We start from the raw sequence: 22,467 nt of genomic DNA, 5'->3' as shown, positions 1-22,467 counted from the left end.
GCCCCCCCCCAAACGTTTCTCTCCAATGTCCCCTTCCTCCCTCTTCCTCCGTACAGGCCAGGAAAAACTATCCTCACGCCCCCCATGTCTCGATCCAGCAGGTTTCCCTTGATGTCTCGAACGGCGATGAAAGCGTCCTGCTTCCCGGTCATTGTGACGTGATCGTGACATGCCAGTCACGAACCTGCATGTCCTCCCTATCTGTCACAGTCGTGTAGCCGTTGCCAGACAACTGATACATGAACCGCCAGCTGCGGCAACCTAAACCCTCAACCTACGAGGTGACGCCACCTGACCTGTCAGCAGGCTCGAGCGTCTTCAAGAGATCGGCCAGCGCAACTCCTTGAACTTCAGTCCTCAGAGTTGATGCCAGCAGAGCCTTCCAAGAGCATCATCAGCGGCGGCGGCACAGCATCCAGCCATCACATGGTGCCAAACGAGCTCATATCGCCTCAGCCCCAGGCGCTCGATTTGCGAGAGACGTAAAGTTTGCAGGACAAGACCGTTGCAGCATATTCTGAGCCGCCACAAACCTCCTGCCCTCCTTGAATCCGAATGAGCGAAGCATGTGCTGTCAGAGCAAGGCTGCAGACCTCCAAGGATCGAGCCAGCTTGGAGGAGGAAGCACCTCAATATCAAGTGCATCCATCTTGCACGAAGATCATCCGCTCATCGATCGTGGTTGGTGACGATGCTAGAGTTCTCATGAGCTGTTCACAGAGAGCATCTTCCCCCCTCCACCTATCTGTCCTGCCCTTTCCTCCTGCCCTCTCCAGTTCCGCCCCCCTGGCTTGCTGTCGTTTGCTGAAACTTCTCCCTACTCTACCCGGCTCTCCTCTGTTCCTATCCTATCCCCTCCCCTGGTCTTCCAGCTGTTCTCTCTGCTCTGCTCTGCTCTGCTCTGCTCTGCTCTGCTCTGCTCTTTTTCGTGAAAACCTCAACAAAGTCCTGGTCCGCCTCATCATGATCAAGGGCAGCAAATGTCGGATAGTATTTGATCTGGCACAAATATTTGATGTCTTTCATGGTGTCGGTTACCTCCAAGCTTTTAACCGTTACTAAAATTCCGTTACATTTCAGTTGCATGAAATTTGAGACTTTGTCCGTTACTAGCAATTCAATGACCACCCCACCCGTCACCTGGCCAGTCTTTTACTTCGACTACCCCCTTTATCCCTTCATTTTTCTATCAGACACATGGTGGTAATTGTAGACCACCCCCGCCATGTATTTCGAAACCACCAGCTTGCCAATCCGTTGAAAGCCGACCCTGATGGCCAAGTTCGTGACCAGGTGCGAAGTGCGCGAGACGAGGGGGGAGGATTGCGATGAGAGAGAAGATGAGAATGAGATAGGAAGAGTTGAGCACAAACAGACACATGTTCATATACCAACTCTGAGCATCAAAGCTGTAGAACATCAAGGTACATGAATTTCAGATGGTGCCGATTGTTGAGTCCTGAGTGGTGCAATGGAGAACCTTCTTCTGCTCATGTTGCATTGAAGTCTGTCATTCATGACAACGAACTCAATGCATTACAAGTGCTTGGCTCTGACAGTCATCTAACAACTGTTTCAGTCTCAACATAAGTCTTCCGGGCAGCCGGTTCTCTGTCCTTGATACAGCGAAAGTTGCATCGCTTCTTGTCAAACCAACGGTTGTCCGGCCAGCGTTCGCTCAAGGAAAACTCGAAGGAGAGGCAACAGAATCGCACAAGGAGGCAGTGGACGCACTTCTGTTTCTCTCATCGAGCAGATCAACAGGAATGAAGATGGAGATAGCATCTGACATAAACGAAAGTCGAAAAAGAAAAAGTGCACAAGACATGTCTATTCAGGCCCAGCCAAACTGCAATCTTGCTTTGGATGCAGCAAGGGGAGGCAAGAAAGCGAAAACCTTGGAGCAAGAGTTTGTCTTGACTTCCCAATCACCAACGATTCCAAGGGGGAGCTATAAGTGCAGTCGTTGTGGCAAGCCGAAGAAAGGTCACAGATGTAATCTTCCCGACAGTGAAAAACATACTGTCTTCAAGCAAGCTCAACAACCCAGCAAATGGGCAAAAGAAACTCAAAAAGCATCGGTAGCCGTCTTACCTGCGCACTCATTCGCGCAGGCACCCGGTATGTCACAGGTAGCAGCTAAGTTTTCTGCTTGCGGCAAGCTGCAGAATGTCGATCCTAATCTATGTGTGCCGGACGAGTCCTTGACTTGCAAGAAACCCTCCAAGGTGACGTTGATGAGCCTCCACAAGCTAAGACTAACTTGAGTGAAACAGACCGGCCCTTTCTCATCGCAGGTAGCGTGTGCTCTATTTCTAGCAGGATGTAGCTCGATCTCCGCAAGGAACTCCCAGTTCAAGTGAGCAAACCAACAAAGAAATAAACACTTTTCAACTCTCATAAGATTGCCATTGCACAACATTTACATCTGCTCGGGATTTGAGCCTTCTGAGATTTCATACTTATTACAGTACTTCCGAGTCTTTGAATTTCTTTCGCAAGCATATGAGCTTCGGCATTCCATCATTCCACAAAACTTTATCGTCCTCTCCTACCATTTCCTGCACCCAGAAAAATCTCCCTGTCACAGCCAATCAGAGAAAAACAAATGGAAATCAAGTTGCAGAAAGGCACCTGCCAATTCTAAGAATTCACGCTCTCTCTCCACATTGCGGACGATCCATGCAAAATATATCCTCGTGCCCTCGTCGCTCGTGCTGATTAATGCATCTATCAGCGGCATCCGGGTATCTTGTACAAGTAAGTCCCATCCCCCCCAGTATAACAGGTCTGAACACAATATCATATCGTATGGAGGTGCGAGGCTGCCAAAGAAAAGATCAGAAGCATGTCTTTGCCTATTTTCTACTCACCCACTCACGTCCCTTCCCCAAGCAAATGGAACAGTGCGAGGACGATTACAAGCAGCGAACAAGTGACTGTTCAACTCCACATTCTGGTCAATCAACACAATGGTGTACGGCATGTCGGTCATCGTCACGCATCCTCCTTGTGCCGCCACTGCCATCCCCAGTAGGCCAGTCCCTGACCCCAGCTCGAGCACGCGCTTCCCCCGGAAGCCGTCGAGACCCACGAGAGTCTGGAGCTGCTGGGCGAGGAAGGAGGAGGCCGGCCAGACGCGAGCTGAGGTGGGATCCTCTCTTCGCACGTGCCTGTCCTGCTCTCTCAGCTTCATCCTCGTTCCCCACACTTCATGGTCTTGCTCCCTTTCGCCATGGCCCATTGACCGTTATGCAGGTAACGATATGTGTGGTCATAGCGGGGATGAAGTCTCCACGGTATGTCAAAGGAGTTGACCTGCAACCAGGGGAATGAGACGAGGAGGCGGAGAGAAGAGGAGAGAGAAGAGAAGAAGAGAGAAGAGAGAAGAGAGAGAGAGAGAGAGAGAGAGAGAGAGAGAGAGAGAGAGAGAGAGAGAGAGAGAGAGAGAGAGAGAGAGAGAAGAGAGAAGAGAGAAGAAGAGAAGAAGAGAGAAGAGAGAAGAGAGCAGAGAAGAAGAGAGAAGAGAGAAGAGAGAAGAGAGAAGAGAGAGGAGAGAAGAGAGAAGAGAGAAGAGAAGAAGAGAGAAGAGAGAAGAGAGAGGAGAGAAGAGAAGAAGAGAAGAAGAGAGAAGAGAGAAGAGAGAAGGAGGTCAATACGGAGAGGAGGAGAGGAACAAGAAGGAGATGAAGGGAGTGGACGAGAGCGCTGGAATTCTGCGATTGATCATGGGGGTCGGAAGGAAGAGGCTGGCAAACGGACGTTGACTCACGAGTACAGACAAGTGACTTGTAATAGCAGGCAGCAATTGGCCAAAAAGGTCATTGAGGACCTCAACGATTTGATAGCAGAAGGAATCAGGACGAACAAAAAGGGCTGGGCGGAAGAAATTTAAACTTCTGAGGTACAAAGCGTTTGAGGATCCGAACTGAATTTTGTCGCTCTGCCGGGCCAGTTTGAAGGCTCGTCAGTGCACAACAGTTGCTTTCCTTCACTAGAATTGCAGAAGACACGTCACTAGCTGAGTCAAACCAGCTTGTTTTTGCTGGTCCAGCGAAAATCGAAACAGAGACCGACATGAATCGAAACACAAGCCAAGAAATCCGAGATGACTTGATTTACGACTCGGATGAAGATATGGAGTCTGACCAACAGAGCCAGGCACCAAGATGGAGCCGGAGAGGCAGCTTCAGCATGAAGGGCAGCTTCATGAACGAGTCAATGCCCACGGACGACATAATCTTAAGCGGCACCCTAGACAAGAAGACGAGCAGGTGAAGCATATGTGCCATATCACACAAGCTGCTGATGACAGCAGACGGCTGACTTGTTTGCGCCTGCTTTCTCTCACGTACTTGTTTGCAGTTCTTCCAACTCGTGGGACCCCAAGTATGCTGTTCTCACCAGTACAGACTTGTACTTTGCGAACCCTGACTTGCAGCACTTGGTCACGGACAAAATCCCACTACATGAGATTGTCAGCGTCGGTCGGTTCCGAGACCTGGAGAACATCACGAAAGGTCCTGACAACAACAAGCGACGATCAGTGCGAAAATCGAAGCGAAGAGGATCAAACGCGTCAGAGAGAACCCACTTGACTTTCGTCATTCAAACTGATGAGATGGGAATAAACAACGGAAGGTGACATTGTGAACAACGATTCCTGCGGTGATACTGTTGGATGGCAGGACTTACATCTTTCAAGCAAATGACGAGGATGAATATGAGACCTGGTTTCGTACACTGACCAAAACATACAAGGCCGCAATTAAAAGGCATAAGAGTGATGTTGAACGACAAGACATCGCGGGAAGTTCGACCCGATGGTTGCAAATCAACTCGCTCAAACTCTATAAGAACAAGATTTATATCTATGTGTGCTCTACTGTCATTCTGTTGGCCTACATTTTGGATTTATACGAAGCAGAAGACAATTTCAGGTCGAGCTCGTCAAAGAGTAAAACCACACGACTCATAAGCGCAGGGATCTTGAGAGCTGTGAACATTGCTTGCAGTCTCTTTTTCATGTTTGAATTTTTCATCCTAATTGCTGCTCACTTCAACGATTGGAGGCGAAAATTCGTGATACACAGTGAGATTTGTATCCGCATTTGATTTTCCTTGCTTTGACATCAACGTTTTAAGTTTGGAACTCCATGGACGCGTTAGTGATCGTCTTGTCAGTATTTGCGAATCTCTTTCAGATCACTGTGAGGTTGAGGGTCAACAAGCTCGTCGCTGAGATTCGTCACAGATGCTGAGGCCCATTCGCATCCTTCGCATCCTCCGAGTTCTCGGTCGTCTGCGATCGTTCAGGAGGATCCTCTGGGGTCTGATGAAGGCCATGCGGCCCGTCGTGTCTGCTCTCGGGCTGCTCATGGTGGTGACCTGCTGCTATGCTGTCCTCGCAACCAACCTCTACGGGTGAGAAGGGAAGCAGGCCTAGTCGCGGCGTCACTCTGTTTCAGGACTTCTAAGAAAGAATTCTTCGGGAGCATGAGCGCTTCTGTCTTCACCATGTTTCAGATCGCTACTGTGAGCTGCTTCCTTCCCGCTCCTCCTTCCGCTCACAGACCGTAGGGAGACTCATGGGCGTCCTACGTCGCTAGGCCGACTTACATGGCAGAGAAAGGAGGCTTTGATCGAGGCGTCGCCCTCTTCTTCTCCTCCTACGTCCTCGTGGTGTGCACCATGCTCGAATACAAGTGCTGCTTTGCTTACCGGATTCTGTAGACGAGCGTCATCCTGGTCAACGTCGTCGTTGCTGTTCTCCTCGACGAGCTGATTCAGACCATCACGGCAGAGAAGCAAGCAGCTGTGCGAGCGGCGCTGACGTGAGACTGAGCTGATGCCTGACCTGCAGAAAGAAAAGTCGGACGAGGAGCTGCAGAGGAAGCGACAGGCAGCGCGAGCGACGGGGTCACTGGACGCCGTGATCGAGTCCTTGTCAAAGTTCAACGACAAAGAAGATCTGCTCCATCGCATCGACGAGCTCTTCCAGGTGCGTCGCTACTTTGATATGTCAGCCTGGGCTCAGATGGGCCCCTGCAGAAGTTGGACATCGAGAAGTCAGGGTACCTGACGATGGAGTCAATGAACGAGGCGTTTGATCTGCTCCCTCTCCCAACTCGAGTCCAGCTGGCACAGGACGACTTCTCGCTGTAAGTTTCAACGGTCGTTTGTCTGTTTGTGACCTGCACTTGCAGCATCACGCAGGAAGGAGTTCTGTGCAACGAGGTGAGGGAGAAGCCGACGAGAGAGACAGAGAGGGGGGAAAGGCGACAAGGGGAGGGAGAGGAGGAGGAGGAGGAGGAGGAGGAGGAGGAGGAGGGGATTAGCGTAGGCGTTGCTCTCTACAGTGACGTGGGGGCAGGATGGTGAGATCGACAGGGAGCAGTTCGCTGTGATCATGGTCAAAGAGCTTCAATGCTACAATCAGCGAGAGACTCTCAACTCCATGGGGGAGGCAAGAAGAGATGTTCTCCTCTTGCATGGCTGACACGAGCATGGCAGGGCGACGACGTACAGAGAAGCATGTTCCTGACGATGAAGCTGCTCTTCCTCGAGTTCGAGAGCATGCAGGAGGAGGAGGTAGTCCCCGAAGAGCTTGAAGAGGACGTGGCGAGAATCAACGAGAGGATCGCAACCCTCTCTAAGATGCTCAAATCCCTCACCCAGCAGGTCAGCCGGAATGTGCGCGAAGGGTCAGCGCGCGGGGAGGACGCGGAAAAGGGCAATGGGCATGGGGGAGGAAGGAGCGAGAAGAAGATGAACAAGCAGAAGATGAACATGCTCTATGAGAAGCAGTTTGAAACCGAGAAGAAGAAACCGCAGCAGGAAGAGACGGCTCGAGACAAGGGGAGGAGGGAGAGGACGGAGGAGCCGAGGCAAGGGAATTCAAAAGTTCAAGCGAGGAGGAGGAGCGAACCTCCGAGAGGCCAGCGGAGGAACGAGCAGATCAACAAGTTCCAGCAGCTCAAGAAGGCCATCGAGAATATCCGCAAGATCTCCCAGCAGGACGCTCAGCAGGAGATCTCGAGAGCCGTGGCGACTCTCAACCTTGAGCAGAGCGACTTGGTGCTTGTGAGCGGGTCCAACCAGACGACGCCGAGGGAGCAGTGCTTTCAGCTCGCGCAGGCTCTCAGCACCTCCTCCGCCATCCTCAAGTCCAACCGCCCCGCCAACCTCCCCGACCACCAGGAACGAAACCCGAGCCCCTAGGCTAGGAGGCAGCCCTGAGGAGAGGTGGTAGGAGTCCTTGTAGCCCCTAGCTCTTTCACGGACTCCAGACGTGATCCAAGGAGACGAAGAGAGGAAGCGCCTGCTGCTGGGCTGCGATCAGCTCGAAGACTCGCTTGCTGTACCCGCTCGAAAACGTGCCCACGAACGCCGCGCTCCTTGCGAGGAGGAGGAGGTTGACAAGCGACACGCGGTTCTCTGAAGAAGCGTTAAGGATGCCTAGAGAGATGGCATGCGGGATGGAGATTCGGTAGCCTGGCCTGCTGCTGTTGGTGTAGTGGAAACGCAAGTCAGTCTTGACGTTCTCAAGCTCCTCAATCACTTCCTCGTCCTCCGTGCACACCAGCACATCTCGCACGCTCGTCCTGTCAGCCAGCATGGAAGCGAAGCGAAGATACTCCCCCAGAGGCTGCGATGAAGTCTCGACCCACTTGTGTCCACGTCGGATGTGAAGGCCCAGGAAGAGAGCAGGGATTTTCATCGATTCCTGTTCCTCCCGCATCATTCTCTCCAGCCGGTTGCTGGGGCGGAGGAGGAAGGCGGTGAGAGCTGCATACCACTCGAGGATCGCGAGCTCTGCTTGCTCGGGCTGCAGCAACGCCGGGAGTCTCGTCCGGTACCGAGGGAGTTCCGAGTCATCGAGCACGAGCACCACGCGCTGAGCAGACGAGTCCTCTGAGAGGAGAGGAAGGTTATGAGCCTCCTGCCTGGAAGGAGCCCGGCAAGAGGAGAGAGGAAGGAAGTAGGTCGACATGAAGCCCGAGGCGCACTCGCTGCTCTTACATCCGTCGGAGAAGGGCCATGCGGCGCTCTCATCCACCACCAGCGTCCTCCTCGTGATGATCGCAGCGTTGAGCGCGACGCTGAGGTGGCCGAACATGGAGCCATGCCCCGAGAGCTCCGCGTTAACATACCGGAAGAGAAGGAGGCGAGCAGAGCTGCAGTCTGGAGGGAACTGATTCACCCGAATCTTCTCCAGCAGCTCCCCGACTGTCCAGCGGGAGGCGAAAGGGACAGGAGAACCCAAGTTAGACCGAGCAGGAAGAGGAAGCTGGAAGGAGATGCGCCTGAAGAACATCCTGGGGTTGGTGCCAAACCTTGCAACCTCCGGTACGCAGCGAACAAACACGCGCTTGAGAACGATACCAAGGTCTGACGCCGGCGTAGAGGAAGGGATGCGGAGGAGACACCCTGCTGCAGCTCCTTTTAATGAGCTCTGCGACAGCTGGAAGATGTCAGACTGCAGGCACCACCGAGACTGTGACGGCACAGCGAGCACATGGACAGGAGGAGGGAGGTAGTAGAACTCGTCTGCCTCGAGGCCGGAGGGACTGGCGGAATGTCTGCCCACATGAAAGAAGACACACCCTCCTCTCTCCTCATACGACGTCAACACCCGCTGTATCACTGCCGCGCTCATCGGCTCGACCACCACAGCCTGAGCGTCATAGTCGCAATGGAAAACAAGCGAAAACGAAACGACTTGTAGCATCCCCCGCAACCCTGCATGCGCTCCCAGCAGCTCTCGGGGAGACAGGGAGAGAAGCAAGAGGGCAGGCGTCGTCGATGTTTCTGCCTCGTAGCTTGGCAGCAGAGCATCGAGCGGTGTGGGCAGGTGATTCTCTCCGCAAGCATGACCAACGTAGCCAGCAAAACACGGAGGCGCTCGTCCCGACACCTGTCTCAATTCAATCAGCACGGGTCGGCGTGAGAGGGATGAAGGACATTCTCAAACTTCTGCTCCTGCGGCATCACGACACAAGTCCTCAGCACATGCACGTTCCTCCAGTTGCCATTCAGCTGCAGCGACTTGCGTAGCCTGTCCGGGCTGGCGTCGACTACCATCACCCGACCCTTCAGACCAACAGCCTTGGAGGCATGGAGAACGACATCGGGGCATGGAATGCCTGAAGCATGTGAGTCCAGAGGATACGACAACGAGGAGGAGGCTCACCCACGACGACGACATGATCCCCATCAGCGAGGAGGGACGACAGGAGGACTTTGAGGTCCGGAAGAGCTTCGCCATAGGCGCCAAGGGCTCTACCGCAAGGGCAGTCTGTGAGGTTGTAGGCAAGCTTGTCATGGGCGAGCTTGTTGTCTGTCTGCAGCAGGCGCTTCCTCTCTCCCTTCCTCCTCTCCTCGCACTGCATCGCCACCACCATCGTCAACAGCATCAACCATGGTCGCATCCGGTGTAACTAAACCGCTCAGATCTAAACCGAATTGATGTGATTATGGTCACCCATCATATGCGGCTAACACTTTGTCATCAAGTAAAAAGGAGGAATGACCACATGGAGGCTGAGGGGGGTGGGTACTTGAAGCCAGAGGTGGTCGAGGGGTGGGTATGCGAACCTAGGGGTGGTTGAACCTAAGGGGGTACTGGTCGGGTCTCAAAATTTCCATAGGGCAATAGTTTTTCAAAATTTAATATTCAAATCTTTGATGAGGGATTCAACGTATCAGGATATTTCCCTGAAGTTTTGAAAATGCTTTTCACATTTTAGATACGGCTGCTCCGTTCCATTTTCAGTACTCTGAGGCCTGTTTCCGTACCTACCCCTTGGAATCACCCTACCCCACACCTGTACCTGTTCCATTGACCTTCTGACCACCTCCACCTCAATCAAAGTACCCCTTCTTTCATGTGACCCCCAGACACAGGTATTCGTATACCCCATCATCTTAGTACCCCACCCCAGTCATAAGTTTATAATGACCCGCCTTCACACCCCACCCCTCCCATGACCCCACCATGTCTATTCAGACACGCCTCGGTGCTGCTGGTTGAGAGAAGGAAATGAATGCAGGCACGATAGAGCATGCCACCAAGCGCTTTCCTTCTCCTCCCCGCCTCTGCCTCGTTCATGGCTTCTCTTCCGCTTCTCTTCCGCTTCTCTTCCGCTTCTCCTCGTTCATGGCTTCTCTTCCGCTTCTCTTCCGCTTCTCTTCCGCTTCTCCTTCAAGCTCCGTGGAAATCTCATGCCCCACCGTTAGCACATGATCAGCTAGGCGATCTTCTTGTGCTGAAATCAGCTGAATCCAACTCATCTTAAATCCTGACATGAGACACACGTTGTGCCCCCCCCTCCTCCACAGATTGTTTGTTGTTACATGTAAACTCTGCATCTGACTGTATTACCCCACGATTTTCTCTAATCGTGTTTTCAGGGATAATCCGGAGTTCAGTTCTTGTTGATGATTGAATGAGACCCGTCTCGTTGCCAAAGAGAACTGGAGAACACTGTTGACGCTTTTCAGTATCGACATTATCAGCTCAGCCTCGCAAGGTGGTTGCGACCTCTTACATCCACCTTGCTCGGAGCTTGTTGAGAGATGGCAACCGTGATGTTGATCAATCGACGAGCAAAGGAGGAATCAACGGTTGGTGACGATGAGGAGGAAATGGAAGGAGATGCTACATTGTTCTCTCTCGAGTCGCTGAGAGAGCTTGCGACCAAGGATCTCAAGAGGAGACAATGGAAGCCTACATGGGGCAAACTCCCCCCAAAGAGAGATCGTGTGCTCGAAGCGAATCTGGACAAACAAACCATCGACATGACGTGGAACACCAGGTATGTTGTGCTGACGGCACAACATGTCTTCTTTGCTGGCAGCAGCAAGTCCGACATCACCGACATGATCCCCTTACACGAGATCACGAGCGTGCAGCGGCAAGAGCTGGACGCGCTCTTCTACGACAACAGAGGCTTGAAGTTGCATCAGATCAGCAGCATCCGCGAGATGGAACAGGAGAAGGTGCCGGAGGAAGAGCGCGCGCCTCGAGTTTCCGAGAGGATCTTTGAGATCCAGACCGTGCACGATGGGTTCAATAGTGGGAGGGCCTACACTCTGCGAGCAAGCGAACGAGAGGAATGTGAGCTATGGATTGAGCAGATTGAGAGGCTGCGAAAGGAGGAGATTGAGAGACAGAATCGTATCAACTCCTCCTTCTTCACTTTGGCGAAAGTTTACTCGAAAGTTCTATATGACATCCCTTTCTTTCAATTCTTCGTCGCTTTTCTCATCTTCTGCAACTTCATTATCAACATCATCAACTTTGAGATCCTTCCGGAGAACGGAAGCTATGCTGCTCACATCTTTGATGCTTTCGAGCTCTTTTTTCTCATCATCTTCACCTGTGAGCTCCTTCTCAACATGACGGCTCACTGGTTCAAGGAGTTCATCACTGACTCATGGAATGTAAGCTTTCATCTGATGTCATGGTCTTGTCTGCCATAGCTCAGCTACCACGTTCTCAGGTCTTTGACTTCACCGTCGTCATGATCTCTCTCATCTCTCTTGGCATCGAGAACCTGCCGGGAGTCAGTTTGCTGCGTCTTGTCAGGACCTTCCGGGTTCTCTTCATTTCCTCCTTTTCTCTGCTTCCTCTGTATCTCCTCCCTCCTCCCCCCTCTCCCCTCCCTCCCCTCCTCCTCCCCCCGCCCCCCCCCCCCTCTCCCTCCTCCCTCCCTCATCCGTCCTACGTCCTCTGCCCCCTCCCTTCTCCCTTCTCCGTCATTCCCTTCTCTCACTCGCGTTGGGCTTGTCGGATTGACCTGCTGCTTTACAGGTCGTCCGTCTCTTCAAGCGCCTCCAGTCCCTCCGCGTCATCATTCAGTCGCTTCTCTCCGCCATCATCCCTGTGGCCAACGCGTTCGGCGTGCTCCTCCTCGTGTCCTCGCTCTTCTCGGTACCGGGCGAGGGAGCGGGAGAGGAGGAGGAGGGGCAAGGAGGAGCGTGGCGGTGGAGGGCGACGAGTGTTGAGCGATGCATGCAGGTGATGGCGGTGATCATCTTCGGGGATTCTGACAAGGAGCTTTTCGGGTCGTTCTCGCTCGCTCTCTTCACGGTATGACGTGGCTGTCGATGTGGTTGCGAGTGACACCGGGAGGAAGATGTTTCAAATCTCAACAGGCGATGGCTGGGTGACAGACGTTGTTCGCCCCATGAACACAGGGCATCTGTCCCATGACTTCGGGGTTTGTCACCTTCTTGGTTCTCCACCCGTGGCCGCTGACCTTGCTTGAAAGATCAACTTCTTCTTTATCTCTTACTTCCTGATCACCAATATCGTCATGTTGAATATCGTCGTTGCTGTTCTGCTCGATGAGGTGAGAAGGCGATCTCTGCTTCTCATCACGGTTTGCTGATCTTGTAACAGTTTGTGAATACGCAAGAGCAAATGAAGAAGGAGAAGCAGGACGTTGAAATCGCACGGGTGAGTGACATCAGTGTAAAAGGAGAAGGAAATGCAGAGAAGGAGAGGAGAGGAGCAGGAGGAGAAGGAATTGCAGTGAAGGAGAGGAGAGGAGCAGGAGGAGAGGAGGAAGGCGAAGAAGGGAAGGAGGGAATGTGAAGAAGGAAATGAGTAAGAGGAGCAGAGGAAGCACCAGGGACGAGGGAAGAAGGGAGGGGGAACATGACTTGAATGCAGCAACTCAAGATGAGCAAGGATGGACCTCTCGACCCTCTTCTGCGAGAGCTCGCGAGCTTCAAGTCTGTGCAGGATCTGCACGCTAGGATCCACTCCATCTACGAGGTGAGAAGGATGACAGAGGGGAAGAGGATGGGGGGAGGAAAAGGATATAAGAGGGGTCGAGCATGAGGACGACTGAGGGAGGAAGCAGAAACTTGACATAGACGGCAACGGGCGCATCTCCTTCCAGGAGATGAGCGAAGGGCTCAGAAAGTTGTGGCTCCATCACACCGCTAAAGAGGTTTTGACGAATACCGCTGCTGCTGCTGCTGCCGCTGCTGCTTCTGCCGCCGCTGCTGCCGCTGCTGCTTCTGCCGCTGCTGCTGCCGCTGCTGCTTCTGCCGCTGCTGCTGCCGCTGCTGCTGCCGCTGCCGCTGCCGCTGCCGCTGCCGCTGCCGCTGCCGCTGCCGCTGCCGCTGCCGCTGCCGCTGCCGCTGCCGCTGCCGCTGCCGCTGCCGCTGCCGCTGCCGCTGCCGCTGCCGCTGCCGCTGCCGCTGCCGCTGCCGCTGCCGCTGCCGCTGCCGCTGCCGCCACCACCACCGCTGCTGCTCTGCTTTTGCTCTTTCTGCATGTTTCAGATGTCGTCGTTACGATATTGCAGATCTACTTGTCTCCCGATGACTTCAACTTGATCTGCATGGGCCCGCACGGGAAATTCAGCAACGACGAGGGCGAACTTGGGTGAGAGCACAAGGGACTAGGCGAGAGCTGAGTAGCTTCTTGACTTCAGGTATGAGGATTTCCATCATATGATATGGCACCAGCTCCTCCTTTTTGCACAGGTAAGCCTTCTATCCCTACCTCCCTGTGCTGTCCTGTGCTGTTCCCTTATCTCTTCTTCTCGCTACTTTCTCTCTTCATCTGCTTGCTTAGCACATTCTTTACAGCGGCAGCTCGCTGCTGGCATCCTGAAGGACGCAGAGAATCATCACGGCGCAGGTTTCGCTTCCATGCTGGGCTTGAAGGTGAGAGGAAGCGAGCCAGAGGGGAGGGAGTTATGGAGGGAGGGAGGGAGGGAGGAGAGGGAGAGGGAGGGAGGGAGGGGCAAACGTTGACAAGAGTTGCAGCTGATGATGCTGATGAATCATCCGGACCTGCTCAAGGTCAGGAGGAAGCCGGACTCTCGTTTCCCAGACAAGCTCACAGCCAACGGACTGGCTGCTGATCACCAAACCAGCCAGTCCCTCGAGGAGGAGGAAGACCATCCTAATGCAGCTTCGTCAGAGCCATCGCCTGTCAAGGAGGAGGAGGAGGAGGAGGAGGAGGAGGAGGAGGAGAGGAGGGGAGGGGAGGAGCTTCGCCCTGGCGGTTCAGAGGTGGAGCAGTTGAGAAGTCAAGTGAAAGAGCTCACCAGCCGCTTCGACGAGCTGCAGCAGAGAATTGATCGAGTGAACGAGCATGCAGAGGACGTGAAAGATCTTCATGCCAAGGTCCCTCCTCCTCCATCCTGCCCCTTCTCCTGCTCCTACTCCCGATTGCCCCGCTCCTCCTGCCTCTACTGCTCCTGCTCCTACCTCCTCCTCCTCCTTCTGCCCCTCTTCCTTCTGCCCCTTCTCCTTCTGTCCTTCCTTGTGCTGCTGCTGCTGCTGCTGCTGCTGCTGCTTCCCCGGCTCACTTGTGCTGGCTCCAGATGGATCTTCTCCTGAACATCTTCGGCGTCAAGGGGAAGGTGAGCAAGGAGCAGCTGCGATGTGTCAGTGAGCATGAGGGCAGGGGAGCTGGAAGGAGGAGGCTCGCAGTCAGCACCCAGAAGGGGAGGAGCCTGTGGACACAACAACCAAGGTGCCGCATGATACTTGAGAGGAGGGGGAGGGGGAGGGGGAGGGGGAGGAGGGGGAGGGGGAGGAGGCTGACTGGGCCGGTAGAAAAACTTCATCTTCCCGGAAGGAGGGCAAACACGCTCGGAAGCAAAGAAGCATGAGGAAACAATTTCAGAGGAGGGGGAGGCAGGACGAGAAGGGTTGGAGACGTCAGCGATAAGGTCTGCTGCTGCTGCTGCTCCTCCTCCTCCTCCTCCTCCTGAGAATCTCTGTCTCAACTTTCTCTTCCTTGCCTCCTCTTGACTCTGACTTCTCCTTCTCTTCCTCTGCAGCTTCCTTCCCAACTGGATGCAGGACCTGACGGCTCAGCTTCGAATCGGACCGGACGAGGAGAGATCAACCTTCCGCAAGCGCCAGGGCAGCTTCACGCACAGATGACTAGAGCAAGAGAGGGGGAGGGAGTAGGACGATGGAGATCAATAATAACGATGAAGATGATGACGAGGAGGACGAGCAGGTGGATGAGATTTAAACATCTACAGGAACTTGTTGAGAAGCCAAGCAGCCCATTCGGATCGATCGCGTTCCCATCCTTCCTCCCTGCAGCCATCATCTCGTCACTTCCCCTGCATTCCTCATGCTTCACATGCCTCAGCTTGTTCATCTCCTCCAGCGCCTTTTGCGCCTTCTCCACGTCCCCCCCCAGCATCTCCAGCACAAGTTCAACATCTACATCCTCTGTTAGATCCTCTTCCTCCTCTAGACCCTCCCTCTCCTCCCTCCTCCCTCCCCCCTTCCTCCTCCTCCTCACCCTTCACAGCGTGACCGCGGTCGGTAAGCTCTTGGATGAACATCGCCTTCATGGCAGGGGAGCCCTGCCACGACCGCACGGGGCTCAGAGGCTCTTCCCCTCCTCCTCCTGCATCTGACGCGACGATCGTTGTGCTCTGCAGTTGCTCGTGTCAGCAACATGGAGGAGCTTTAAACCCGCCGCTCGCGGCTCCTCACCTCAGGTGGTACAAGAGGAGGAGGAGGAGGAGGAGGAGGAGTGCCGCCTCCCCGCACTCCCTCAGCAGCTTGCGACGCGTGTGAAGTCTGTAGGGCTACTGAGTCTGCCGGTAAAGTCGCCTGCTTCAACGTCAGGGCGCGGGAGGCAAAGCTTGAAAACCAAGGCTAAGAAGAGGACGGAACAGAAGAAAGGTGACAAAAATTGAAGAGAGGAGGAGGAGGAGGAGGAGGTGGTGGTGGTGGTGGTGGAGGAGGAGGAGGAGAGGGAGAGCATACCTGTGGGCCTGCAGCAATAGTGAAGTCAAAGATGGGGACTTGATCTTCCTCCCTCTGCCAATTTTGTCACCATGACATGCCAATAACGGGAGGGAAAGCCGAAATGAAGGAAGAAAGGTTTGGCGGATTAGGTGAGAAGCAGAGGAAGGAAGAAGGTGGGAGGAGGAGTTGAATACATCACTCAGAGATTCTTTGACGGGAAATGTAGGTTGAATGTTGTCTCGTTCAAGCTGCTCCTGTTCTCTCTTCGCTTGCTCCCTCCTCTGCTCCTCCTTGTGCTGCTCCTCCCTCCGCTGCTCTTCAACTCGTCGCAGGTGCTCCTTCACCAGCTTCTGCTGCCTCTCTCGCTCCGCGTCGAGGTCTCTGGACCTGTTGATCACACTCTCCTCTGCCTCGGACAGGATGGAGCTCTCGATCCTCAGGTCAAGCTTGGGGGCTGCCGAGGACAATACCAGCACGTCCGCATCGATCACCTTGAGCTGCTCCACCAGCACCTGCAGCTCTTGGCGGCGCTGGGAGGAGGAGGCAGCCGGCACGATCTCGATCCGGTCGAGCGCAGGATACTTGAGCCTCCTCGTCGTGCCCCCTGGTCGGTTCATCGCGTTGGCTGCCCGCGCAGCGTCCGGCTGATTCACCGCTACATGCGCATGCGCCGCCTGGATGGCAGGGGGTTGAGGTTGAGCGACGGGGGGCCGGTATGGAGGAGGAGGAGGGCGATAGTTGGCCGTGTTGTTGACGGCAACAGGAGGGTTCGGCTGATTTCTCTGCCCGTCACTTTGTCTTCTTCCACCGAAGATCCAGGCCATGGTAAGGAGGGCGGGGGAACCAGGGCGACAGGAGCGGACGGGGCAGAAGACTTGAAGAAGTTGCAGTCAGATCAATCAACGCTGAGATATGAATAAGTCCTGCTTCCACCTTCTTTCACCCCCCCCCTCTCCCTTCTTCTGCTTCCACCTTCCTTCCCCCCCCCTCTCCCTTCTTCTGCTTCCACCTTCCTTCACCCCCCCTCTCCCTTCTTCTGCTTCCACCTTCCTTCACCCCCCTCTCCCTTCTTCTGCTTCCACCTTCCTTCACCCCCCCTCTCCCTTCTTCTGCTTCCACCTTCCTTCACCCCCCCTCTCCCTTCTTCTGCTTCCACCTTCCTTCACCCCCCCTCTCCCTTCTTCTGCTTCCACCTTCCTTCACCCCCCCCCCCTCCCTTCTTCTGCTTCTGTCTCTCGCTGCCCTCCTGCTCTACTTCCTCTTTTCAACTACCAACCTCCTCCTTCCTAAATTCGCTACTTGCCGATGCCTTCCCTAGCCTTCACTTCACTCGCGCACAACAACACAAACGGCCTCATCTCGCACCATAACCTGCCCCTCTCCTCAAACTTCATGCATCCCTAAACAGACATTAAAAACTCTCTTCTCTCTATCTCTCTTGGGTCCTTCAATGCTCTGTAAACCCTTTCCTCCCCTCTCGTCAAATTCTCTGTCTGACTTCTGTTCACCTTGCTGGTCTCAGAAGTGTTGACATCTGAACTCCTCTTCCTCTCTCCTTCCTTCTCCTCTGCTTTTCGTCTTACTCTTCATGGATATGCCTCAAATCATCCTTCTCTAGTGTCTTTGTGTCCTGTCATCTGCCTCCTCTGCTCTGCTCTGCTCTGCTCTTGACCTCTCCTCCTGTATCTGCTCTTGACCTCTCCTCCTGTATCTGCTCTTGACCTCTCCTCCTGTATCTGCTCTTGACCTCTCCTCTTGTCTCACCGTGTCTCTGCTCTGCTCTGCTCTGCTCTGCTCTGCTCTGCTCTGCTCTGCTCTGTCCCAAGGCAGCACGTACTAGGCTACAGCGCAGCCAAACATCACCGGATTGATTCGATTTGACCAGGTGAATAAATCGATCCAAAAAAAATCGCAGAGATGAGGCCGGGACAAGGTAACGAGGAAGTGAAGAAATCAGGAGGAGGAAGAGGAAGAGGAAGAGGAAGAGGAAGAGGAAGAGGAAGAGGAGGTGGAGGTGGAGGTGGAGGTGGAGGGGAAGGTAGAGGAGCTAGGGAGAGAAGAGGGTCGGCGGTAGAAGTTCGATGAAGCACCACATTAAGGATCGCGGGGTAAGGAGGAGGACGAAAGGGAAGGCTGAGATCGAACCACGACAAGATGATCAGTGGAGTAGAGCTGTGACAGCGGGGCAAGACAAGAATCAACAACAGCAACAACAGCATCGTCACCAACATCTTCACGCTCTGTTTGTGTTTGCCCTGGTCGTCTTGTTCTGGGGATGTATTTTTGATCTCTTGGAGTCCAACGTCACTCTACAGTTCATCTCCTTGTGGTCCCGCTCAGTATGTGGCGACATGGACTGCGAGTATCAGCCGAGCATCGCAAGGATGTTGACTGGCCTTGTCTTCGTTCTTCTCTCGTCGAGCATGCTGCTCGCCATGGGCTCCTCAGCCTTTTTTAACGCCCTGGGCTCAGACGACGCGGGCGAGCTGAAGCCTCCAGGACTCTCACTGACCGACAACTTGCTGGGGATCAAGCTCGAGGTTCCCGTCCTTCACAGGCGTGTCTACGTGGGTCGCTTACTCTACTTCTTGCTCTACGGGTTCCTGTGCGTGCTGGTCTGGAAAGGATTCGAGCACGTGTGGGATGGGCTGAGGGATCTGCTCACCATCAGTCTCGCCGTCTCCAAGCAGCTCGTGATCGCCTTCCTTTTTCTGTGCTCTACAACAACACTTGTGATGATCGGGGAGATGTCAAATCAGTTCGCAGCGACTGAAGCTCAAAGAGACAAGTTGGTGATGGTGAAGGACGACAAGACAAGGGAATAAAGCATCTGGTGCGATTTCCTTCCAAGAGGTTTACTCCTGAAAGCTTTTGTTTTGGAGAAAAAAAAATCTTGAAGACAGTCTCACACGTAACCCTGCGCAAGATTCTCGTTAAATTCAGCAGCACTGACTATCGCAATACCATCTTGCTAAAATTCCACGAAACTCTTCCAACCTCCTCGACGGCTGGGAATGCAGTTCTTCCCTGGCATGAGACATTCAGATGAAATCTTAGCCCATCTCTCCTCCCCTCCCCATCCTCGCCTCTCTCGCCCTCCTCGCCTGTCTCCCCATACCGGTTTCTTGTACTTCTCGAGCAGATGGCCGTTGGGCCCGACGATGAACCTGGTGGAGGTCCCGTGAGGTTCAGCCTGTCGCTTCACATCCCCTCACTTTGGTCGTCCGTTATCGTAGGAGGGGCGAGGAAACGGGGAGGCGGGGAAGCCGCGCTTGGTCTATCCAGGCATCATCAGCCAGAAGGTACCGACTGGCGGGGAGGAGGAGCTACCTCGGGGGGGGTTCTTGGGATTCGATGGTTCTGAAGGCGTTTGGGAAGGTATGCAATGCTGCCGGCTCAAGTGAGTGGAAGAGGACGGAGCAGAGGGGAACCTTGTCTGCGTTATCCAATGGTTGCTTCTCGAGCTAGCAAGGGGGGGCCCAGTGATCTGTGAGCGTGTTGACAGAGTCTGCAGCAATGCCGTCACCACATGGAGGACGAGCAAGAGAAGGAGACATCAGGTCGAGGGGTGAATGGCGTGTACGGGTCGATAAAGTAGCTCTTTCCTCTTGCAAGGCCTGCTAGCGATGATGGCGCTGCCCCGACAAAGCCTAGTGTCCTCGTTGACATGATCGCATCCTTTCCTCCCGCCAGCGGAGACATGTTTCCTTCATACACATCATCCTTCTGATTCCTCTCACCTGATGCCGACAGGTGATCCACTTCTTGCTCCTAGAATGAGCTAAATCAACATCTACACAGACGTTCGCAGCCCACAGTGCTCGGACAACATTCACGTTATCATGTCAAGTCATGGCAAATCATCACGATGTTCAAGGCACATCAGCGCAATAGGCAGCATGCATGGCATGTTTCTGGTCTCCCAGCCCCACCATGCACCCGCGTCCGCTCTCCATCGCCTACCTGACGAACGTCTTCCACCATCGCTGTGCTATGACTACTCGCAAACAGTGAGGGTATTTGCCCCAGACATTTCTCAGCCAAACGCCCACCCTATACTCTCGAATGATGGTACTATATTTCAATCAAAATATTTTTGTATTTATAATTTAGTTACATTTTAGATATTTTCTACGACCCCGGTTTCTGTTGAGAACAGTTGGAACTTCGACAAATATAACTGAAATTAACTGAAATTAATAGAATAGCTAACTCAGGATTTTAATTTAATTAGCTATTCGAGATAAACTGAATAGAGACGTTCAAAAATGCTTTCTACACGCCTTTTTAAAATGGAGGAGGGGAGGGGAGGGGAGAGGAGAGGGCATCGAGGAGAGGAGAGAGGCAGAGTGAGAGATCAGACAACGACATTCACCTGCCAGTACTCAACTGTGTTGCCGCGATCAGAGTCAAGCATGATGCTATTAGTGAAAACCATTCGATTCGATTTCAGTTCTCCTCGATGGATAGAACCCCCGTTGATCTGAATGCTACGATAGTTGAGTGTCAAAGTATGGACACAAGAGGCGAGGCAAGGGAAGGAGTTGTCCATGAGATGTGTGTTTCTCCCGCTGCTTCACGTAACCTGCTGTGGTGCAGTATTGATGCATCCAGTACTTGACCCATCCTTCGAGTTCGAAGCTCCCAAGGTCTCATTCCCGTGCATGCGCCTGCTCTGACTTCTCTTCCTCCAAGTTCATCGACTTGTTCCAGGAAAGCGGTCAAACCTGGTCTCAGGACCATGATGACCCGTGGTTCCACCAGGTGCCTCCCCCCCCCCCACCCCTCCCCGCCTCCAACCCCCCAAAACACTCTCCCTCTCCCTCTCCCTCTTCGCGGTCTGGTCTTCTCACTTGGCTTGCCAACTTTAGCATCATCCTCTCCATGAGTTCGACTCATCAAACGAGCATGGAGAGTCGGAGGACGAGAAGCACGAGCAGGAGCAGGAGCAGGAGCAGGAGCAGGAGCAGGAGCAGGAGCAGGAGCAGGAGCAGGAGCAGGAGCAGGAGCAGGAGCAGGAGCAGGAGCAGGAGCAGGAGCAGGGTCGTTGTCAAGGAGATCTTCATAGACATTCTCGCGGGTGTTTGAGGTCTTCACAGACCGGATCTTCTTCCGACCGACTCGCGTCAACAGACCCGACGGGCTTGGAGGTGACAGCAAGTGATGGCGTCTCGCAAGCCTCTGAACATGCAGCGAGCGGGCGGCTGTCTCCCTCCTCCTCCTCTCCCTGCAGCTCTTCCCCATCCAGCAGCTCGTCACTCAAATTTTCGAGGTCGAAGCTCAAGGGAGGAGCTCAAAGGATCCACCACGACCAGGCTGCCAGCCTAGGCTCCCCTGCTCCTCATCGTTCCTCTCCCCCACAGGCGGCGAGCGTGTCGGGCTGCCAGCAGGCAGGAGGGGACGGGGAGCTGGTGCGCGCGTGGCTGCAAGAGCTTGGGCTGTCCGGCTGCGTCCGCGTGTTTGAGGAGCAGAAGGTGGACTGCGAGGCGATCAGCCTCCTCGACGACTCCTCCCTCGCCCTCCTCGGCGTCGTCGCTCTTGGAGATCGAGTGAAGCTGCGGCAGCGAGCGCAGGCACGATTGCTCGCGAGCCGTCCGAAAGCGAAACAGGAGAGTGAGGCACAGGAGGAGGGAAGAGAGCACACAAAGAAGGAGGAGGAGGAGAAGGGGGAGGAAGAGAAGGAGAAGGAGAATGAGAAGCAGGAGGCAGAACAGCAGCTGCAGGTCAAGGTCTCCCCGAGAAACTTCGCAGCGAGCAGGAGGAAGGCAGTGACGGGAGTCGGACGCGTGCTGACAAAGAAGGACATGAACATTGTGACGAGCACCAAAGAAGGGAAAGACAAGTCAAGCTGCAGGAAGAAGAAAGAGGGAGAAGCTCCCGCTCTCTCCTCCTCTACCACCTCCTCCTCCTCGTCCGCTCTCGCTGCTCCCTCTTCGGCAAAAGGTCACAAGTCGATCGAAGATCTTCTCCGTGAACACAACAAGCAATTCAAACCGAAAGCTGTCTACGAGCCCATGAAGGTGAAGAAAACCATCAAGATAGAGATCATGAAGATGCTGCTGGTGATGATGATGATGGGTTTTGATGACTGTTGGTGTTGTCCCTGCTTGCAGGTTTCCCACCTTCAAGTTTGCTAACAGCATGTGCAGCATAGCGTAAGAGACATCCGGTGGTGGGAGCAGGAGAACGGCAAGAGATGGTACGAGATGACGGCAGAGGAGAGGGAGAGAGCGAACGAGGACATAGCAAGGCACAAACAGAGAGGGAGGTGAGGAGAGGAAAATAGTTGTAGATGAGGATGGGAGAAGTTCACAGCTCTAGTGATCCTTTCTCTTCTTCTTGTTAATTCTGAGAAAATCTGAAACATATCAATGCTATCAGTCGAACCCTTCCACATGAAACTTTGATAGGTCTTTCACCCTCCCTCCCTCCCTCCCTCCCCTCTCCTTCACGCTAGCCCGTACTGCCACCCGGCGTCCATCATCGTGTTCTGCATCGCGAGTCTGGACTGGATGACCTCGAGGCAGACGTCAGCTGAAGTCTCCACTCCTCCGTTGCGCCTCCAGGGCCCGATGTCTCCCTCCTGCACTGACGCCAGGCTGACAGTCTGCAGAGGAAGAGTGAACAACAGGCCAGAGAGAGAGAGGGGGGGGGGGGGGAGGGAGAGAGGGAGAGGAAAGGGAGAGGGAGAGATGGAGTTTAGTGTGGGGGGGGGGGGGG

The 22,467-nt window shown here is 54.1% G+C and overlaps 11 protein-coding genes across 11 annotated transcripts in view; 5 read left to right on the top strand and 6 right to left on the bottom strand.

The window, feature by feature from the left end:
* The window catches only part of GUITHDRAFT_155654 (hypothetical protein), a gene marked incomplete at its 3' end in the record, with an annotated part of 2,276 nt that extends 1,580 nt beyond the window's left edge, over positions 1-696 (bottom strand). The window contains exons 1-4 of the mRNA XM_005821605.1: positions 427-696; positions 297-379; positions 185-251; positions 55-137 (exon numbers count right to left, since the gene is read on the bottom strand). Of these exons, the coding sequence (XP_005821662.1) occupies positions 55-137; positions 185-251; positions 297-379; positions 427-645 (452 nt within the window). The remainder of the gene's footprint in view (positions 1-54; positions 138-184; positions 252-296; positions 380-426) is intronic.
* A 566-nt stretch (positions 697-1,262) lies between these two features.
* On the top strand, positions 1,263-2,399 carry GUITHDRAFT_155653 (hypothetical protein). Its single transcript, XM_005821604.1, has 3 exons — positions 1,263-1,293; positions 1,580-2,228; positions 2,277-2,399. The coding sequence occupies exons 1-3, from the start codon at positions 1,274-1,276 to the stop codon at positions 2,361-2,363; spliced, it is 756 nt and encodes a 251-aa protein (XP_005821661.1). The 5' UTR covers positions 1,263-1,273; the 3' UTR covers positions 2,364-2,399.
* Positions 2,400-2,733: 334 nt separating this feature from the next.
* GUITHDRAFT_147005 (hypothetical protein) lies at positions 2,734-3,244 on the bottom strand (the record flags this gene model as incomplete). The annotated part of the gene is made up of 2 exons (XM_005821603.1): positions 2,734-2,790; positions 2,882-3,244. The coding sequence occupies 2 exons, from the start codon at positions 3,242-3,244 to the stop codon at positions 2,734-2,736; spliced, it is 420 nt and encodes a 139-aa protein (XP_005821660.1).
* Positions 3,245-4,077: 833 nt separating this feature from the next.
* On the top strand, positions 4,078-7,221 carry GUITHDRAFT_147004 (hypothetical protein; the record flags this gene model as incomplete). The annotated part of the gene is made up of 14 exons (XM_005821602.1): positions 4,078-4,274; positions 4,366-4,641; positions 4,689-4,940; positions 5,016-5,092; positions 5,146-5,210; positions 5,255-5,424; positions 5,469-5,535; positions 5,581-5,682; positions 5,734-5,817; positions 5,864-6,001; positions 6,052-6,161; positions 6,207-6,237; positions 6,374-6,478; positions 6,514-7,221. The coding sequence occupies 14 exons, from the start codon at positions 4,078-4,080 to the stop codon at positions 7,219-7,221; spliced, it is 2,382 nt and encodes a 793-aa protein (XP_005821659.1).
* Positions 7,222-7,276: 55 nt separating this feature from the next.
* Positions 7,277-9,431, bottom strand: GUITHDRAFT_119112 (hypothetical protein; the record flags this gene model as incomplete). Its single annotated transcript, XM_005821601.1, has 3 exons — positions 7,277-8,917; positions 8,965-9,146; positions 9,194-9,431. 3 exons carry the CDS (start codon positions 9,429-9,431, stop codon positions 7,277-7,279), a joined length of 2,061 nt encoding a protein of 686 aa, XP_005821658.1.
* A 1,147-nt stretch (positions 9,432-10,578) lies between these two features.
* Positions 10,579-14,919, top strand: GUITHDRAFT_119111 (hypothetical protein; the record flags this gene model as incomplete). Its single annotated transcript, XM_005821600.1, has 15 exons — positions 10,579-11,445; positions 11,505-11,600; positions 11,816-11,935; positions 12,023-12,094; positions 12,141-12,224; positions 12,276-12,356; positions 12,407-12,463; positions 12,680-12,784; positions 12,873-13,402; positions 13,452-13,503; positions 13,609-13,686; positions 13,789-14,151; positions 14,352-14,390; positions 14,435-14,503; positions 14,836-14,919. The coding sequence occupies 15 exons, from the start codon at positions 10,579-10,581 to the stop codon at positions 14,917-14,919; spliced, it is 2,697 nt and encodes an 898-aa protein (XP_005821657.1).
* A 98-nt stretch (positions 14,920-15,017) lies between these two features.
* On the bottom strand, positions 15,018-16,571 carry GUITHDRAFT_147001 (hypothetical protein; the record flags this gene model as incomplete). Its single annotated transcript, XM_005821599.1, has 6 exons — positions 15,018-15,077; positions 15,128-15,210; positions 15,293-15,356; positions 15,490-15,609; positions 15,766-15,819; positions 15,942-16,571. The coding sequence occupies 6 exons, from the start codon at positions 16,569-16,571 to the stop codon at positions 15,018-15,020; spliced, it is 1,011 nt and encodes a 336-aa protein (XP_005821656.1).
* A 1,257-nt stretch (positions 16,572-17,828) lies between these two features.
* GUITHDRAFT_147000 (hypothetical protein) lies at positions 17,829-18,572 on the top strand (the record flags this gene model as incomplete). The annotated part of the gene is made up of 1 exon (XM_005821598.1): positions 17,829-18,572. One exon carries the CDS (start codon positions 17,829-17,831, stop codon positions 18,570-18,572), a length of 744 nt encoding a protein of 247 aa, XP_005821655.1.
* Positions 18,573-18,582: 10 nt separating this feature from the next.
* Positions 18,583-19,518, bottom strand: GUITHDRAFT_155652 (hypothetical protein). Its single transcript, XM_005821597.1, has 7 exons — positions 19,303-19,518; positions 19,179-19,255; positions 19,078-19,135; positions 18,963-19,024; positions 18,866-18,914; positions 18,712-18,774; positions 18,583-18,664 (listed from the first exon to the last, which is right to left on the bottom strand). The coding sequence occupies exons 1-7, from the start codon at positions 19,447-19,449 to the stop codon at positions 18,653-18,655; spliced, it is 468 nt and encodes a 155-aa protein (XP_005821654.1). The 5' UTR covers positions 19,450-19,518; the 3' UTR covers positions 18,583-18,652.
* Positions 19,519-20,209: 691 nt separating this feature from the next.
* On the top strand, positions 20,210-21,884 carry GUITHDRAFT_146999 (hypothetical protein; the record flags this gene model as incomplete). Its single annotated transcript, XM_005821596.1, has 5 exons — positions 20,210-20,258; positions 20,347-20,396; positions 20,461-20,511; positions 20,619-21,809; positions 21,861-21,884. The coding sequence occupies 5 exons, from the start codon at positions 20,210-20,212 to the stop codon at positions 21,882-21,884; spliced, it is 1,365 nt and encodes a 454-aa protein (XP_005821653.1).
* A 311-nt stretch (positions 21,885-22,195) lies between these two features.
* GUITHDRAFT_146998 (hypothetical protein) overlaps positions 22,196-22,467 on the bottom strand; it is a gene marked incomplete at both ends in the record, with an annotated part of 3,679 nt that continues 3,407 nt past the window's right edge. Inside the window, one exon of the mRNA XM_005821595.1 lies at positions 22,196-22,354. Within this exon, the coding sequence (XP_005821652.1) occupies positions 22,196-22,354 (159 nt within the window). The remainder of the gene's footprint in view (positions 22,355-22,467) is intronic.

The sequence above is a fragment of the Guillardia theta genome (assembly GCF_000315625.1).
Source record: "Guillardia theta CCMP2712 unplaced genomic scaffold GUITHscaffold_140, whole genome shotgun sequence".
NCBI classification, from domain to species: domain Eukaryota; class Cryptophyceae; order Pyrenomonadales; family Geminigeraceae; genus Guillardia; species Guillardia theta.
This window is presented reverse-complemented; position numbering and strand designations above follow the sequence as displayed.

Excerpts from the sequence above, each read along its gene's own strand:
- GUITHDRAFT_155653 (XM_005821604.1), top strand. The coding sequence starts at position 1,274 with ATGGCCAAGTTCGTGACCAG. Across the intron at positions 1,294-1,579 it reads ATGGCCAAGTTCGTGACCAG|TCTCAACATAAGTCTTCCGG; the intron begins GTGCGAAGTGCG and ends CAACTGTTTCAG. Across the intron at positions 2,229-2,276 it reads CTTGCAAGAAACCCTCCAAG|ACCGGCCCTTTCTCATCGCA; the intron begins GTGACGTTGATG and ends TGAGTGAAACAG.
- GUITHDRAFT_155652 (XM_005821597.1), bottom strand. The coding sequence starts at position 19,449 with ATGTCTCCGCTGGCGGGAGGAAAGGATGCGATCATGTCAACGAGGACA. Across the intron at positions 19,025-19,077 it reads TCCCAAGAACCCCCCCCGAG|ACCAAGCGCGGCTTCCCCGC; the intron begins GTAGCTCCTCCT and ends ATGCCTGGATAG. Across the intron at positions 18,775-18,865 it reads TCGAGAAGTACAAGAAACCG|GGAAGAACTGCATTCCCAGC; the intron begins GTATGGGGAGAC and ends GTCTCATGCCAG.